General features: G+C 53.9%; 1 protein-coding gene across 1 annotated transcript in view; it reads left to right on the top strand.

The window, feature by feature from the left end:
• BRSK1 (BR serine/threonine kinase 1) overlaps positions 1 to 14,179 on the top strand; it is a 29,380-nt gene extending 15,201 nt beyond the window's left edge. The window contains exons 9-19 of the mRNA XM_038751997.1: positions 4,376 to 4,407; positions 4,575 to 4,739; positions 5,515 to 5,612; positions 5,718 to 5,871; positions 8,589 to 8,649; positions 9,150 to 9,564; positions 9,695 to 9,743; positions 10,599 to 10,722; positions 10,828 to 11,008; positions 11,314 to 11,403; positions 13,694 to 14,179. Of these exons, the coding sequence (XP_038607925.1) occupies positions 4,376 to 4,407; positions 4,575 to 4,739; positions 5,515 to 5,612; positions 5,718 to 5,871; positions 8,589 to 8,649; positions 9,150 to 9,564; positions 9,695 to 9,743; positions 10,599 to 10,722; positions 10,828 to 11,008; positions 11,314 to 11,403; positions 13,694 to 13,854 (1,530 nt within the window). The 3' untranslated portion in view covers positions 13,855 to 14,179. The remainder of the gene's footprint in view (positions 1 to 4,375; positions 4,408 to 4,574; positions 4,740 to 5,514; positions 5,613 to 5,717; positions 5,872 to 8,588; positions 8,650 to 9,149; positions 9,565 to 9,694; positions 9,744 to 10,598; positions 10,723 to 10,827; positions 11,009 to 11,313; positions 11,404 to 13,693) is intronic.
• The last annotated feature ends 336 nt before the right edge of the window (positions 14,180 to 14,515 follow it).

The raw sequence follows: 14,515 nt of genomic DNA, 5'->3' as shown, positions 1-14,515 counted from the left end.
ATTTGAACCCATGACCTCTGACTCCAAAGCCCGGGCTCTTTCCACTGAGCCACGCTGCTTCTCTAGGGCTTTGAAGGGAGGAAGAGAGGAAAAGCACTGTTCTAAGCGCTGGGGAGGTTACAAGGTACCCTTGGCCACCCCTGCAGCTCCCACCTCCAGCCAGTACAGAGGCTCCAAGGCCATTTTTAGCGCCTCTTCCTTCGAGGTCACAGAAGGACGCCCAAGGGGGGGACGCGCTGCCGTCCTCAGGTCCCCAGAAGGGAATTGAAGCAACGTGGCTCAGTGGAAAGAGCCCGGGCTTTGGAGTCAGAGGTCATGGGTTCAAATCCCGGCTCCGCCACTTGTCAGCTGTGTGACTTCGGGCAAGTCACTTCACTTCTCCGGGCCTCAGTTATCTCATCTGTAAAATGGGGATTAAGACTGAGTCCCCCGTGGGGCAACGTGATCACCTTGTAACCTTCCCAGTGCTTAGCGCTTTGCACATAGTAAGCGCTTAATAAATGCCATTATTATTATTATTATTAATTGAAGGCGCCCTGTGGTCTGTGGTCCAGAATGAGCCCCCTCTTCCCTCTCCCCCTCCTCCCCATCCCCCCGCCTTACCTCCTTCCCCTCCCCACAGCACCTGTATATATGTATATATGTTTGTACATATTTATTACTCTATTTATTTATTTTACTTGTATATATTTATTATTCTATTTATTTTATTTTGTTAATATGTTTGGTTTTTTTGTCTGTCTCCCCCTTCTAGATTGTGAGCCCACTGTTGGGTAGGGACTGTCTTTTGATGTTGCCGACTTGTACTTCCCATATACCTGTACCTGTACCCATATACCTGTATATATGTATATATGCCTGTAAATATTTATTACTCTATTTATTTATTTTACTTGTAATATCTATTCTATTTATTTTAGTTTGTTAGTATGTTTGGTTTTGTTCTCTGTCTCCCCCTTTTTAGACTGTGAGCCCACTGTTGGGTAGGGACTGTCCCTATATGTCGCCATCTTGTACTTCCCAAGCGCTTAGTACAGTGCTCTGCACACAGTAAGCGCTCAATAAATACGATTGATTGATTGATTCCCAAGCGCTTAGTCCAGTGCTCTGCACACAGTAAGCGCTCAGTAAAAAAGATTGAATGAATGAATGAATGAATGAATGAATGGTCCGGCCACTAGGGGCCGCTGCGCGGACGCGTTTGTGCCCCCTTGCAGTTCCAAACTACGAACACTGGAGGGCGCGTCAGACCGCCCCCTCCCGCTTTTTTTAAATTATACTGTTTGTTCATTCAGTCAGTCAGTCCTTCAATCTTATTTATTATAATAATAATAATAATGGCATTTGCTAAGCGCTTACTGTGTGCAAAGCACTGTTCTAGGCGCTGATTGAGCACTTACTGTGTGCAGAGCACTGGACTAAGCGCTTGGGAAGTACAGTAATAATGATGGCATTTATTAATCGCTTACTATGTGCAAAGCACTGTTCTAAACGCTGATTGAGCGCTTACCCTGTGCAGAGCACTGGACTAAGCGCTTGGGAAGTACAGTAATAATGATAGCATTTATTAAGCGCTTACTATGTGCAAAGCACTGTTCTAAGCGCTGGGGAGGTCACAAGGTGATCAGGTTGTCCCACGGGGGGCTCACAGTCTTCACCCCCATTTTCCAGATGAGGTACTGAGGCACAGAGAATAATAATAATAATAATGATGGCATTTATTAAGCGCTTACTATGTGCAAAGCAGTGTTCTAAGCACTGGGGAGGTCACAAGGTGATCAGGTTGTTCCACGGGGGGCACACAGTCCTAATCCCCATTTTACAGATGAGGTACTGAGGCACAGAGAATAATAATAATAATAATGATGATGGCATTTATTAAGTGCTTACTATGTGCAAAGCACTGTTCTAAGCACTGGGGAGGTCACAAGGTGATCAGGTTGTCCCACGGGGGGCTCACAGTCTTAATCACCATTTTACAGGTGAGATACTGAGGCACAGAGAATAATAATAATAATAATGATGGCATTTATTAAGTGCTTACTATGTGCAAAGCACTGTTCTAAGCGCTGGGGAGGTCACAAGGTGATCAGGTTGTTCCACGGGGGGCAGACAGTCTTAATCCCCATTTTACAAATGAGGTACTGAGGCACAGAGAATAATAATAATAATAATGATGGCATTTATTAAGCGCTTACTATGTGCAAAGCACTGCTCTAAGCGCTGGGGAGGTCACAAGGTGATCAGGTTGTCCCATGAGGGGCTCACAGTCTTAATCCCCATTTTACAGATGAGATACTGAGGCACAGAGAATAATAATAATGATGGCATTTATTAAGCACTTAGTATGAGCAAAGCACTGTTTTAAGCGCTGGGGAGGTCACAAGGTGATCAGGTTGTCCCACGGGGGGCTCACAGTCTTAATCCCCATTTTACAGATGAGGTACTGAGGCCCAGAGAAGTGAAGTGACTCACCCAAAGTCACACAGCTGACAATTGGCGGAGCCGGGATTTGAACCCATGACCTCTGACTCCAGAGCCCAGGCTCTTTCCACTGAGCCGTGCTGCTTCTCACAAGTCAGTAACTTAGAGAGATGGTCCCTACCCAATAACTTAAGCGCTTACTACGTATCAAGCACTGTTCTAAGATCTGGAGTACATTCAGGTTGGCTCAGTGGAAAGAGCCCGGGCTTGGGAGTTGGAGGTCACGGGTTCAAATCCCAGCTCCGCCACTTGTCAGCTGGGTGACTTTGGGCAAGTCACTTCTCTGGGCCTCAGTGACCTCATCTGGAAAATGGAGATGAAGACTGTGAGCCCACCGTGGGACAACCTGATCACCTTGTATCCCCCGCAGCGCTTAGAACAGTGCTTTGCACATAGTAAGCACTTAACAAATGCCATCATCATTATTATTCAAGTTAATCAGCTACAGTCCCTGGGGCTCAGAATCTGTGGAAGAGGGAGAACAGGTAGTGAATCCCCATTTGGCAGTTGAGGAAACTGAGGTACGGAGAAGTAAAGTGACTTGCCCGAGGTCACACAGCAGACAAGTGATGGGGCCTGAATTAGAAGGCAGGAACCTTCCCTTCTGCAATACTAAGACTTTCCCGGGGTTGCCTGCTTCTTTGCGTCAGCATGAGTAGAGAAGCGGCTTGGCTTAACAGAAAGAGCCCAGGCTTGGGAGTCAGAGGTCATGGGTTCAAATCCCGGCTCCGCCACGTGTCTGCTGTGTGACCTTGGGCAAGTCGCTTCTCCGAGCCTCAGTTACCTCATCTGTAAAATGGGGATTAAGACAGTGAGCCCCACGTGGGACAATCTGATCAGCTTGTATCCCTCCAGTGCTTAGAACAGTGCTTTGCACGTAGTAAGTGCTTAATAAATGCCATCATTATTATTATTGTTATTATTAACAAATGCCATCATCATTATTATTATCAGCGCTTGGAACGGTGTTTAGCACATAGCAAGCGTTTAACAAATACCATCATCATCATTTGTTTCTATTTATTTTATTTGGTTAATATGTTCTGTTTTGTTCTCTGTCTCCCCCTTCTAGACTGTGAGCCCACTGTTGGGTAGGGACCGTCTCTATATGTTGCCAACTTGTACTTCAATCAATCAATCAATCGATCGTATCTATTGAGCACTTACTGTGTGCAGAGCACTGTACTAAGCGCTTGGAAAGTATAAGTTGGCAACATTAGAGACAGTCCCTACCCAATAGTGGGCTCACAGTCTAGAAGCGGGACAGAGAACAAAACCAACATATTAACAAAATAAAATAAATAGAATAGATATGTACAAGTAAAATAGAGTAATAAATATGTACTAACGTATATACAGGTGCTGTGGGGAAGGGAAGGAGGTAAGATGGGGGGGATGGAGAGGGGGACGAGGGAGAGAGGAAGGAGGGGGCTCAGTCTGGGAAGGTCTCCTGGAGGAGGTGAGCTCTCAGTAGGGCCTTGAAGGGAGGCCCTACTTGTCCAAGTTGCCAACTTGGACTTCCCAAGCGCTTAGTACAGTGCTCTGCACACAGTAAGCGCTCCATTCATTCATTCATTCATTCATCCATATTTATTGATACGATTCAATACATACGATTGAATGAATGAACCCACGCCCTTCAGCCCGTCGGGGAAACAATCGGGGCAGAAAGTGCTGCCAAAGGGTCAGGGACTCACTGTCGATGTCCTTGATGAAGCTGGCGGTACCGGGCATGTAGTTCATTTTGTCCGGGCAACCGCCCACCCTGACTCGGGGCTCACCAGGAGTCCCCGAGCGCTTAGTTCAGTGCTCTGCACGCAGTAAGCACTCAATAAATATGATTGATTGATTTATTTGAGGCCTAATTCCCCTCTTTGTCCACCCTCTGCAGCTGGAGCAGATTCAGAAGCATCCGTGGTACCTGTGAGTACTAGGGGCCGGGATGCCTGGATCGCCGTGGGGACCAGGGAACGGGGGAAGGAGAGAGGGGAGTCGCAGGCCGGAGAGCCCGGAGTGGGAAGCGGGGAAAAGGCAGGGGGTGGGTGTCCGGTTCCGGGGTCCCTGCTGACCCAGCCGGTGGCCCCTGGCAGGGGTGGCCGGGCCGAGCCGGAGCCAGAGCCCGCGGTGGGCCGCCGCGTGGCCATCCGCTCGCTGCCCTCGGGAGCCGATCTGGACCCAGACGTGTTGGAGTCGATGCATTCGCTCGGCTGTTTCCGGGATCGGGAGCGGCTGCATCGGGAGCTGCAGAATGATGAGTGAGGAGGGGAGAGGGCATAAGGGAGAGGGGGGAGAGGGGAGGTAAAGGGGAGGGGGAGAGGTAGAGAAGCAGCGTGGCTCAGTGGAAAATAATAATAATAATAATAATAGCGGTGGCACTGATTAAGCGCTTACTACGTGCAATGCACCGTTCTAAGCGCCAGGGAGGTTACAAGGTGATCAGGTTGTCCCACATGGGGCTCACAGTCTTCATCCCCATTTTACAGATGGGGGAACTGAGGACTTGCCCAAAGTCACCCAGTTGACAACTGGTGGAGCGGGATTTGAACCCACGCCCTCTGACTCCAAAGCCCGGGCTCTTTCCACCGAGCCACGCTGCCTCTCGAAAAAGCACGGGCTTTGGAGCCGGGGGTCGGGGGTTCGAATCCCGGCTCTGCCAACTGTCAGCTGGGTGACTTTGGGCAAGTCACTTCACTGCTCTGGGCCTCAGTTCCCTCATCTGGAAAATGGGGGTGAAGACTGTGAGCCCCCCGTGGGACAACCTGATCACCTTGTAACCTCCCCGGCGCTTAGAACTGTGCTTTGCACATAGCAAGCGCTTAATAAATGCCATTTTTTTTTAAAAAGGAGGGGGGTTAGGGGAGGGCCTCAGGAAAACTAGGAGCAGCAGACAGGGCCCAAGGGACAGAGACACAGAGCCAAACATGTGGACAGATATGAGAGGGGGCAGCCCAGGGAGGGTTGGGGAGGCTTTGTGACCTGACTTGAACGGAGCCCTGTTCCCTGCCCAACTCCCCAACCCTGGTCACTCAGGGAGAACCAGGAGAAAATGATCTACTATTTGCTGCTGGACCGGAAAGAGCGCTACCCCAGCTGTGAGGATGAGGACCTCCCGCCGCGCAACGACGCTGGTGACCACAGGGCCCGAGGGGAGAGGGGAGAGGAGAGGGGGCCCGGGACGTGGGAAGCCCCCAAAACAGGGAATGTCCCTGATTCCTTCCATCTCCCCCCCAAAGACCCTCCCCGAAAGCGGGTGGACTCACCCCTGCTGAACCGGCACGGGAAGCGGAGGCCGGAGCGCAAGTCCCTGGAGGTGCTGAGCGTGACGGACGGGGGCGGGTCCCCGGGGCCCATACGCAGGGCCATCGACGTGGCGCAGCATGGACAGAGGTCAGTGCATCCCTTCCTCCCTCCCCGGGGTCACCCGGGGGGTTCGGAGACCCACCCGGCAGAGAGGTGCTCACCTGAGAATCAGCCCACCGAAGGACACGGAGGGCCTGTCAGGGCAGAGCTCCACTCCCCAGTCCATTTTGGGGCTGCCGGCCTCGAGTTCTGAGCATGGGGTGGGGCGTGGGACCATGGGGCCTTGGCCCTGGCCTCAGAGGAGGCCCCCAGCTGACTCTGAAGGTGCGGAGGGTCAGGAGATGGAGGTCTCCCCAGAGGCCGGTGAGGTGATCGGATGCTGCCATCTGGTTTGGCTCCAAGGGGAAGGAAGGACCAGCCCCCAAAACCCTAGGGAGTGGGCCCACTGGAAAACCCAAACAGAGCCCTCTCCCTCCCCTCAGACCCCCTACACACCTCCATTCCTCAGCTCCCCCCTCACCCCACTGGCTCCCCGGGGATGAGTCCAGAGCCAAAATGTCTGGAGCGGAAGGAATCAGGAACAAGGATTTGTGGCAACAACTCCCGCGAGGCCTCAGGGACCCCAGGATGAGGCAGGAGAGGCTCCTGGGAGTTGCAGTTGCAGGGATCAGAGCTAGGAAAAAGAGTAGGGATAATAATAATAATAATAATAATGATGGTATTTGTTAAGCGCTTACTATGTGTGAAGCACTGTTCTAAGCGCTGAGCACTGTTCTAAGCTCTGTAAGTGGCCACTCTTCTGGATGGTAGAGTGGTAACCTTGGGGTCCCCCAGGGTTTGGTAGCGGGAAGGGTGAATTTATTTAAAATGCGCCTAAATGAGCCAGAGAAGGGAGTGGCACTAAATTTTTACCGGGCAGACGAACGCCTCGTGGATGGAAATGAGGGGGTTGAAAGCAAAACAGAAATCCTCAAGAGTAATAATATCATTATTATGACATTAGAGAAGCAGCGAGGCTTCGGGGAAATAGCACAGGCTTGGGAGTCAGAAGACGTGGGTTCTAATCCCGGCTCCGCCGCTTGTCTGCTGTGTGACCTTGGGCAAGCCACTTAACTTATCTGTGCTTCAGTTCCCTCATCTGTAAAATGGGGATGAAGACTGTGAGCCCCACGTGGGACAACTTGATTACCTTGTATCTACCCCAGCACTTAGAACAGTGCTGGGCACATAGTAAGCATCTAACAAATTCCATTATTATTATTATTATTGAATGTATTAGGTGCTTAATATGTGCCAAGCACTGTACGAAGCACTGGAATAGATACAGGTTAGTCAGGCCAGGTATAGTCCCTGTCCCACATGGGGCTCACGGTCTAAGTAGGAGGGAGAACAGGGATTGAATCCTCTTTTGCAGGTAAGGACACCGAGGCACAGAGAAATGAAGACACTTGTCCGCTGGGTGACCTCGGGCAAGTCATTTCACTTCTCTGTGCCTCAGTTCTCTCATCTGTAAAATGGGGATGAAGACCGTGAGCCCTAGGTGGGACAGGGACCGCGTCCGACCTGATTATCTTATATCTCTTAGAACACCCCGGCCCGCGAGCTAACGATGACCTCAAAGATTAAGGGGATGGAGAAGCTTCTGTATTATTAGGGTGTGATCACCTTTTAGACTGTGAGCCCGCTGTTGGGTAGGGACCGTCTCTATATGTTGCCAACTTGTTCTAGTGCTCTGCACACAGTAAGCGCTCAATAAATACGATTGAATAAATGAATGAACTAAGCGCTTACTGTGTGCTAAGCTCTGGGGTCGAGACAAGACGGTCAGGCCGTATCAGGACCCAGCCCCACTTGGGACTCCCCGTCTAAATGGAAAGGGGGACGGGTGTTGAATCCCCGCTTTACAGACGGAGGAAGTCAAGTGACTTGCCCAAGGTGACACAGCAAGCAAGAGGCGGAGGAGGGATTAGAACCCAGGTCCTCCAACCTCCTCTGTACGGGGGAAGATGGAAGACACTAGGACGCTTCAGTCTGGAAAGATAGAGGCCGAGCAGGGAGGCGGTGGATGGGTGTGAACGGATAAAGCCAGAATCCTTGCTCACCAAATTCCACCCCGGGAGCTAGGGAGGAGCCGCTCAACCTGGAAGGTGGCAGTTTCTGCGCAAAAAGTTTGTTTGCTGAGCGGAGGCCAAGTGTATTGGATTCACTACTGCAGGAAGTTCCCGAGACAAAGTATCAACAGGGCGAAGAAAGGTTTGGCTGAGATCACGGTTGAGGTCTGCGACAGGTTTTGAGCGAGACAAGCTAGGGATCTTTGAAGGCCCATCCCCAGCCGTGGCCTTGGATGACCAGAGAGACAACCATTTCACTGTCTTTCCCAACCTCCTGTGGGGCTTCGAGACCTCTGGGCCGCAAGGGCGACCGATGGACTGATTCACCAGTGATGTCACTCGTGACCTTAACGAGGAGGCCGGTCGTTAAGCGCTCCCTAAGCGTCGAGCACTGTTAGGAGGGGGAGCAGGTATTGAATCCCCACTTTACAGTTGAGGAAACTGAGGTACAGGGAGGTGAAGTGACTCACCCAAGGTAACACAGCAGGCAAGCGGCGGCGCTGGGATTAGAACCCAGGTCCTCCGGCTCCCAGGCTCGGGCTGTATCCACCGAGAATCCCGTTGGGTTGGTCCAGGCTGGATGAGCAGTGTTGGGGGACACCCTGATGGGGGGACGTGAGGGGCGGGAGGTCCCCAAGCTTCTCCCGACCCGACTTTCCCCTTCTGTCTTCGTCCGACCCCCTCCGGAGCCAGGTCCCGCAGCGTGAGCGGAGCCTCCACGGGCTTGTCGTCCAGCCCCCTCAGCAGCCCCCGGGTGAGAAGTTGGGGGGATGTGGTCGGGCGGGAGGGCTCGGAATTACAGCCCCCGGGGACCCTCCCCCAAATCCCATAACGTACTATACGCCGGTCGGTCTTCGACGGGGCCGGGACGGGAGTTCATCCAATCGTATCTATTGAGCGCTTACGGTGTGCAGAGTACTGTACTAAGCGCTTGGGAAGTACAAGTTGGCAACATATCAGTTGGGAGTTGGGAGGGCTAGGGGCTGAGGAGGGGGAGAGGACGCTCCCTCAACCTCAGGAGAAGTTGCCAGAGCTCGACGCCTATGAGTTCCCTGGGAACTCTCCCCCGACAGCCCCGTGGATAGAGGCCCCCGAGGCCTATGGGAACTGTGGTTCATTCATTCAGTCAGTCGTCTTTATTGAGTGCTTACTGTGTGCAGAGCACTGTACTAAGCGCTTGGGAAGTACAAGTTGGCAACATATATAGAGGTGGTTGGGTGCGGGTCACCTGACGCCATCTTGCCTCCCCCTCAGAGTCCCGTCTTCTCCTTCTCCCCGGAGCCTGGGGGCAGTGAGGAAGGCCGAGGCGGGGTCCCTCCGAGCCCGAAGACCCAGACGCTGCCATCCCGGGGCCCCCGGGGTGGGGGCTGTCCCGTCGACCTGCCCCCTCCCCACAGCGCCCGCTCCACCCCGCTGCCTGGCCCGCCGGGCTCTCCCCGGGGAGGCAGCCCCGCGCCCGCCGCGCCCGCCACCCCTCACCACTCTCCCCGAGCCAGCCCCCTCCCCACCCCACTTCACACTCCCCGGGCCAGCCCCACGGGGACCCCCGGCCCCACCCCACCCCCCAGCCCCGGCGGCGGAGTCGGAGGGGCCGCCTGGAGAAGCCGCCTCAACTCCATCCGGAACAGCTTCCTGGGCTCCCCCCGCTTCCACCGACGCAAGCTGCAGGGTACGGGGATCGGGGGGACCCAATGAGGGTGGCGTTGATGGGTGGCGGGATGCCCAGGGTTGGCGGGGGACGAGGCGCGACCGGGTGACTGACCCCCGTTGGTGACTCTCACCTCGTTTCGCCCCATCAGTCCCCACCCCTGAAGAGATGTCCAGTTTGACACCGGAGTCGTCGCCAGAGTGAGTGGCTCCTGCCCAGGGGGATGGGGACCCAGATTCATTCATTTGATTGCATTTATTGAGCACTTACTGTGTGCAGAGCACTGTACTGAGCGCTTGGGAAGTACAAGTTGGCAACATATAGAGACGGTCCCTACCCAACAGCAGGCTCACAGTCCAGATGGGTGGGAGGAAGGAAAGAAGAGGGAGAGAACAGCAGGCCCACCCCACCGGGCCTGAGGCGAGGGCACCTCAGCCCCTGATCCCCTGTGGATCGGCCTCTGCGCCTCCCTTCTACCCCACCAGCCCAGGGAAATAATCCTAATCGTGCTGTTCGTTACACGCTTACTACGTACCAAGCACTGGGCTTTGGAGTCAGAGGTCATGGGTTCAAATCCCGGCTCCGCCGCTTGTCAGCTGTGTGACTTTGGGCAAGTCACTTCACTTCTCTGTGCCTCGGTTACCTCATCTGTAGAATGGGGATTAAGACTGTGAGCCCCCCGGGGGACAACCTGATCACCTTGTAACCTCCCCGGCGCTTAGAACAGTGCTTTGCACATAGTAAGCGCTTAATAAATGCGGTCATTATTATTATTATTATCAGATCGCCTACAGCCCCTGTCCCCCGTGGGGCTCCGAGGCTGTGGAGGAGGGAGAACAGGAATCAAATCCCCATTTTCCAGAGGGGGAAACTGAGGTCACGTGGCAGGCCCTTGGAGGAGTGGGGATTCGAACCCGGGTCCTCCCACTCCCAGGCCAGGGCTCTTTCCGCTAGGCCGCACTGCCTCTCACCTCGTTGAGGGCCCTGCCCCCTCCACCCCAGATCCCCCTCCCTCAGGGCTGCCATCCAGCCCCCCCTGGCTCCCCTTCTCCCAGGTTGGCAAAACGCTCCTGGTTCGGGAACTTCATCTCCCTGGACAAGGAAGAGCAGATCTTCCTGGTGCTGAAGGACAAACCACTCAACAGCATTAAAGCGGACATTGTCCACGCCTTCCTGTCGGTGAGCAGGGCATTGGGCGGGCGGGCGGCCAGGGTCCCCGAGGGCTGGACGAGGCGGGGCCGGGGCCCGGAGGCCTGAACTCTCCTCTCCTTTCCTCTCCTGCAGATCCCCAGCCTGAGTCACAGCGTCTTGTCCCAGACCAGCTTCCGGGCAGAATACAAGGCCTCGGGGGGCCCCTCGGTATTCCAGAAACCCGTCCGCTTCCAGGTGGACATCAGCTATTCCGAAGGGGCCGAGGCCCACAGGGACAACGGCATCTACTCCGTCACCTTTACCCTCATCTCTGGTGAGCCTCCCCAGGCAATCCGTCCATGCTTCTTAACGAGCGCTTCCTGAGGGGAGGCCACTGTACTAAGCGCTTGGGGAAGGACCATACAAGTGAGGCGGTAGACACTCACCCTCCTCGCGGTGAGCTTAATCAGCCTCGGGTTATCCTCTTCTCAACCTCTGCTCACGCGTTCACCCCCATTCATTCAATCGTATTTATTGAGCGCTTACTGTGTGCAGAGCACTGTACTAAGCGCTCCCCCCCCCACATGGGCACAGACAGACGCACACACACTCTCAGCTTGCCCTCACCTTCTCCACCAGGCCCCAGCCGGCGTTTCAAGCGTGTGGTGGAGACGATCCAGGCTCAGCTGCTGAGTACCCATGACCAGCCCTCTGTGCAGGCCCTGGCAGGTGAGAATCAATCAATCAATCAATCGTATTTATTGAGCGCTTACTGTGTGCAGAGCACTGTACTAAGTGCTTGGGAAGTACAAGTTGGGAACATCTAGAGACGGTCCCTACCCAACAGTGGGCTCACAGTCTAGAAGGGGGAGACAGAGAACAAAACAAAACATATTAACAAAATACAATAAATAGAATAGATATGTGCAAGTAAAATAAATAGAGTAATAAATACTTACAAATGTACATACATATATACAGGTGCTGTGGGGAAGGGAAGGAGGCAAGGCGGGGGTTGGAGGGGGGGAGGACGAGGGAGACAGAGAACAAAACAAAACATATTAACAAAATACAATAAATAGAATAGGTATGTACAAGTAAAATAAATGAATAAATAGATTAATAAATACGTACAAACATATATACGTATATACAGGTGCTGTGGGGAAGGGAAGGAGGTAAGGCGGTGGGGATGGAGAGGGGGAGGATGAGGGAGACAGAGAACAAAACCAAACATATTAACAAAATAAAATAAATAGAATAGATATGTACAAGTAAAATAAATAAATAGAGTAATAAATATGTACAAACATATATACAGGTGCTGTGGGGAAGGGAAGGAGGTAAGGCGGGGGGGATGGAGAGGGGGAGGACGAGGGAACTGAGGCCCAGGGAAGTGCAGTGACTTGCCCAAAGTCACACACAGCTGGCAATGGGCAGGGCTGGGATTTGAACCCATGACCTCTGACTCCAAAGCCCGGGCTCTTTCCACTGGGCCACGCTCGGGGTCAGCCGCACTAGGCGGGGGTCTCCTGCATCCCGTCCCCAAGGGTCGAGGGTGGGCTGGGGTCAGGGAAACCTGAGCTCAAGTTTCAGAGAACTCCGACCCACCAGCTGACAAACTCAATCCATCGGTGGTATCGATGGAGTGACGGTGGTGTTTCTTGAGCGCTTGTGTGGAGAAGCAGCGTAGCCTAGTGGATAGAGTACAGCCTGGGAGTCGGAAGGAACTGGGTTCTAATCCCGGCTAGTCTGCTGTGTGACCTTGGGCAAGTAACTTCACTTCTCTGGGCCTCAGTTACCTGTAAGATGGGGATTAAGAGTGTGAGCCCCATGTGGGACAGGGACCGTATCCAATCTAATTAGCTTGTAAAATAACAATAATAGTTGTGATGGTATTAAGCGTCTACTATGTGCCAGGCACTTTTCTAAGAGCTAGGTAATCAGGTTAGACATAGTCCCTAGTCATTCATTCATTCAATCGTATTTATTGAGCGCTTACTGTGTGCAGACCACTGTACTAAGCGCTTGGGATGTACAAGTTGGCAACACATAGGGACAGTCCCTACCTGACATGGGGCTCACAGTCTTAATCCCCATTTTACAAATGAGGTAACTGAGGCACAGAGAAGTGAAGTCACTTGCCCAAGGTCACACAGCAGACACACACAGGAAGCGCTTAAATACCGTTAACAAAAAAAGCACCGGATTAAGCACTTGGGAGAACACAATACAGTAGAGTTGGTAGGCGCGATCCCTGCCCCCAACAACCCTCACTTCCTGGGATGGGCATCGAAACGGAGAAGCAGCATGGCCTGGCGGATAGAGCATGGGCTTGGAAGTCAGAAGGTGGTGAGTTCTCATCCTGCCATTTGTCTGCTGTGTGACCTTGGGCGAGTCACCTCACTTCCCTGGGCCTCGGTTACCTCATCTGTAAAACGGGGATCGAGACCGTGAGCCCCACGTGGGACAGGGACCGTGTCCAACCCGATTTGCTTGTATCCACCCCAGCGCTTAGTAATAATAAGAATAATAATAATGGCATTTGTTAAGCGCTTACTATGTGCAGAGCACTGTTCTAAGCGCTGGGGGGGGATACAAGGTGATCAAGTTGTCCCATGGGGGGCTCACAGGCTTCATCCCTATTTTACAGATGAGGTAACTGAGGCTCAGAGAAGTTAAGTGACTTGCCCAAGGTCACACAGCAGACATGTGGCGGAGTCGGGATTTGAACCCATGACCTCTGACTCCAAAGCCCGGGCTCTTTCCACTGAGCCACGCTGCTTCTCTAGTACAGTGCCCGGCACACAGTAAGCGCTCAACCGACACAATTACTACTATTATTAATATCTCTGGGGGCCCTGGCCCCCGCCGGAAAGAAGGGCCAGAGGTTCCGGCCGGCGACTACCAGGAGGAGACCCGGGTCTCCCCGTTTCATTGTCCTCTCCCGAGTGCTCAGTACAGAGCTCCACTCAAAAGTGCTCAATAAATCCGATGGACTGACTCCCGTCTCCCCCAGATGAGAAGAACGGAGGTCAGCAGCCCCGGCCGCCGGGCCCCCCGAGTCGAGGCGCGCAGCCCCAGCCCAGCCGGCCCGACGTGGAGCTGGGAGGGTCCCCACGCCGGGGCCCCCCCAGGGACAAGAAGCTGCTGGCGTCCAATGGGAGCCCCCAACCCTGACATCGCGGCCCCCCCCGCCGGACTGCACACCCTCACCCTCCTCCCCGACGAGCAGGGTGGGGAGGGGGGTGGGACCCCACAGAGACGGGGGGCCTCAGGGAGGCTCCGGGCCTTTCCTCACCCCTTCCCCCCCCCAGCCGGCCTCGGGGGCTCCCCCCACACACACGACTGTGAAGCTGTAAATATCTCCGCGGAGGAGGGACCCAGGCGTGCTGGGCACCTCGCGGATGCTCCCCCCACTGAGGTGGGGGCAGGGGGGGCAACACAAAGGGGAACGGGATGAGCGGATTTTTATTTATTTTATTTGATATTTATTTATTTATTTGGGGGAGCGGGCTATGGGAGGGCTGGGCTGGGGCGGGGCGGGTGGGGGAGGAGGACCAGGGGGTTTCTGGTTTTGAGTTGGGCCCTGGATCTGGGAGCTTGTCCCCGCGTCTCTGCTGTCTCTCTCTGTCCCCATCACCGTCTCCGTCTGCCCTTCCCGCCCTTCTCTGTCTCCCCCACCCCCTGTTTTCTTCCCCAGCCTGCGCCCTGGATCTGTAACGGGTTATTTGCTTTAAAAATGAATTTTTGGTTCAAGTGGTTCCCTGTTGTGGCTTCCGGCGTTGATAGCGGGGGGCGGGGGGGGTTGCTTCTCAACCCTCCGAGGCTGGGCACGGGG

Source organism: Tachyglossus aculeatus, chromosome 10 (genome assembly GCF_015852505.1).
Source record: "Tachyglossus aculeatus isolate mTacAcu1 chromosome 10, mTacAcu1.pri, whole genome shotgun sequence".
Lineage (NCBI taxonomy): Eukaryota > Metazoa > Chordata > Mammalia > Monotremata > Tachyglossidae > Tachyglossus > Tachyglossus aculeatus.
This window is presented reverse-complemented; position numbering and strand designations above follow the sequence as displayed.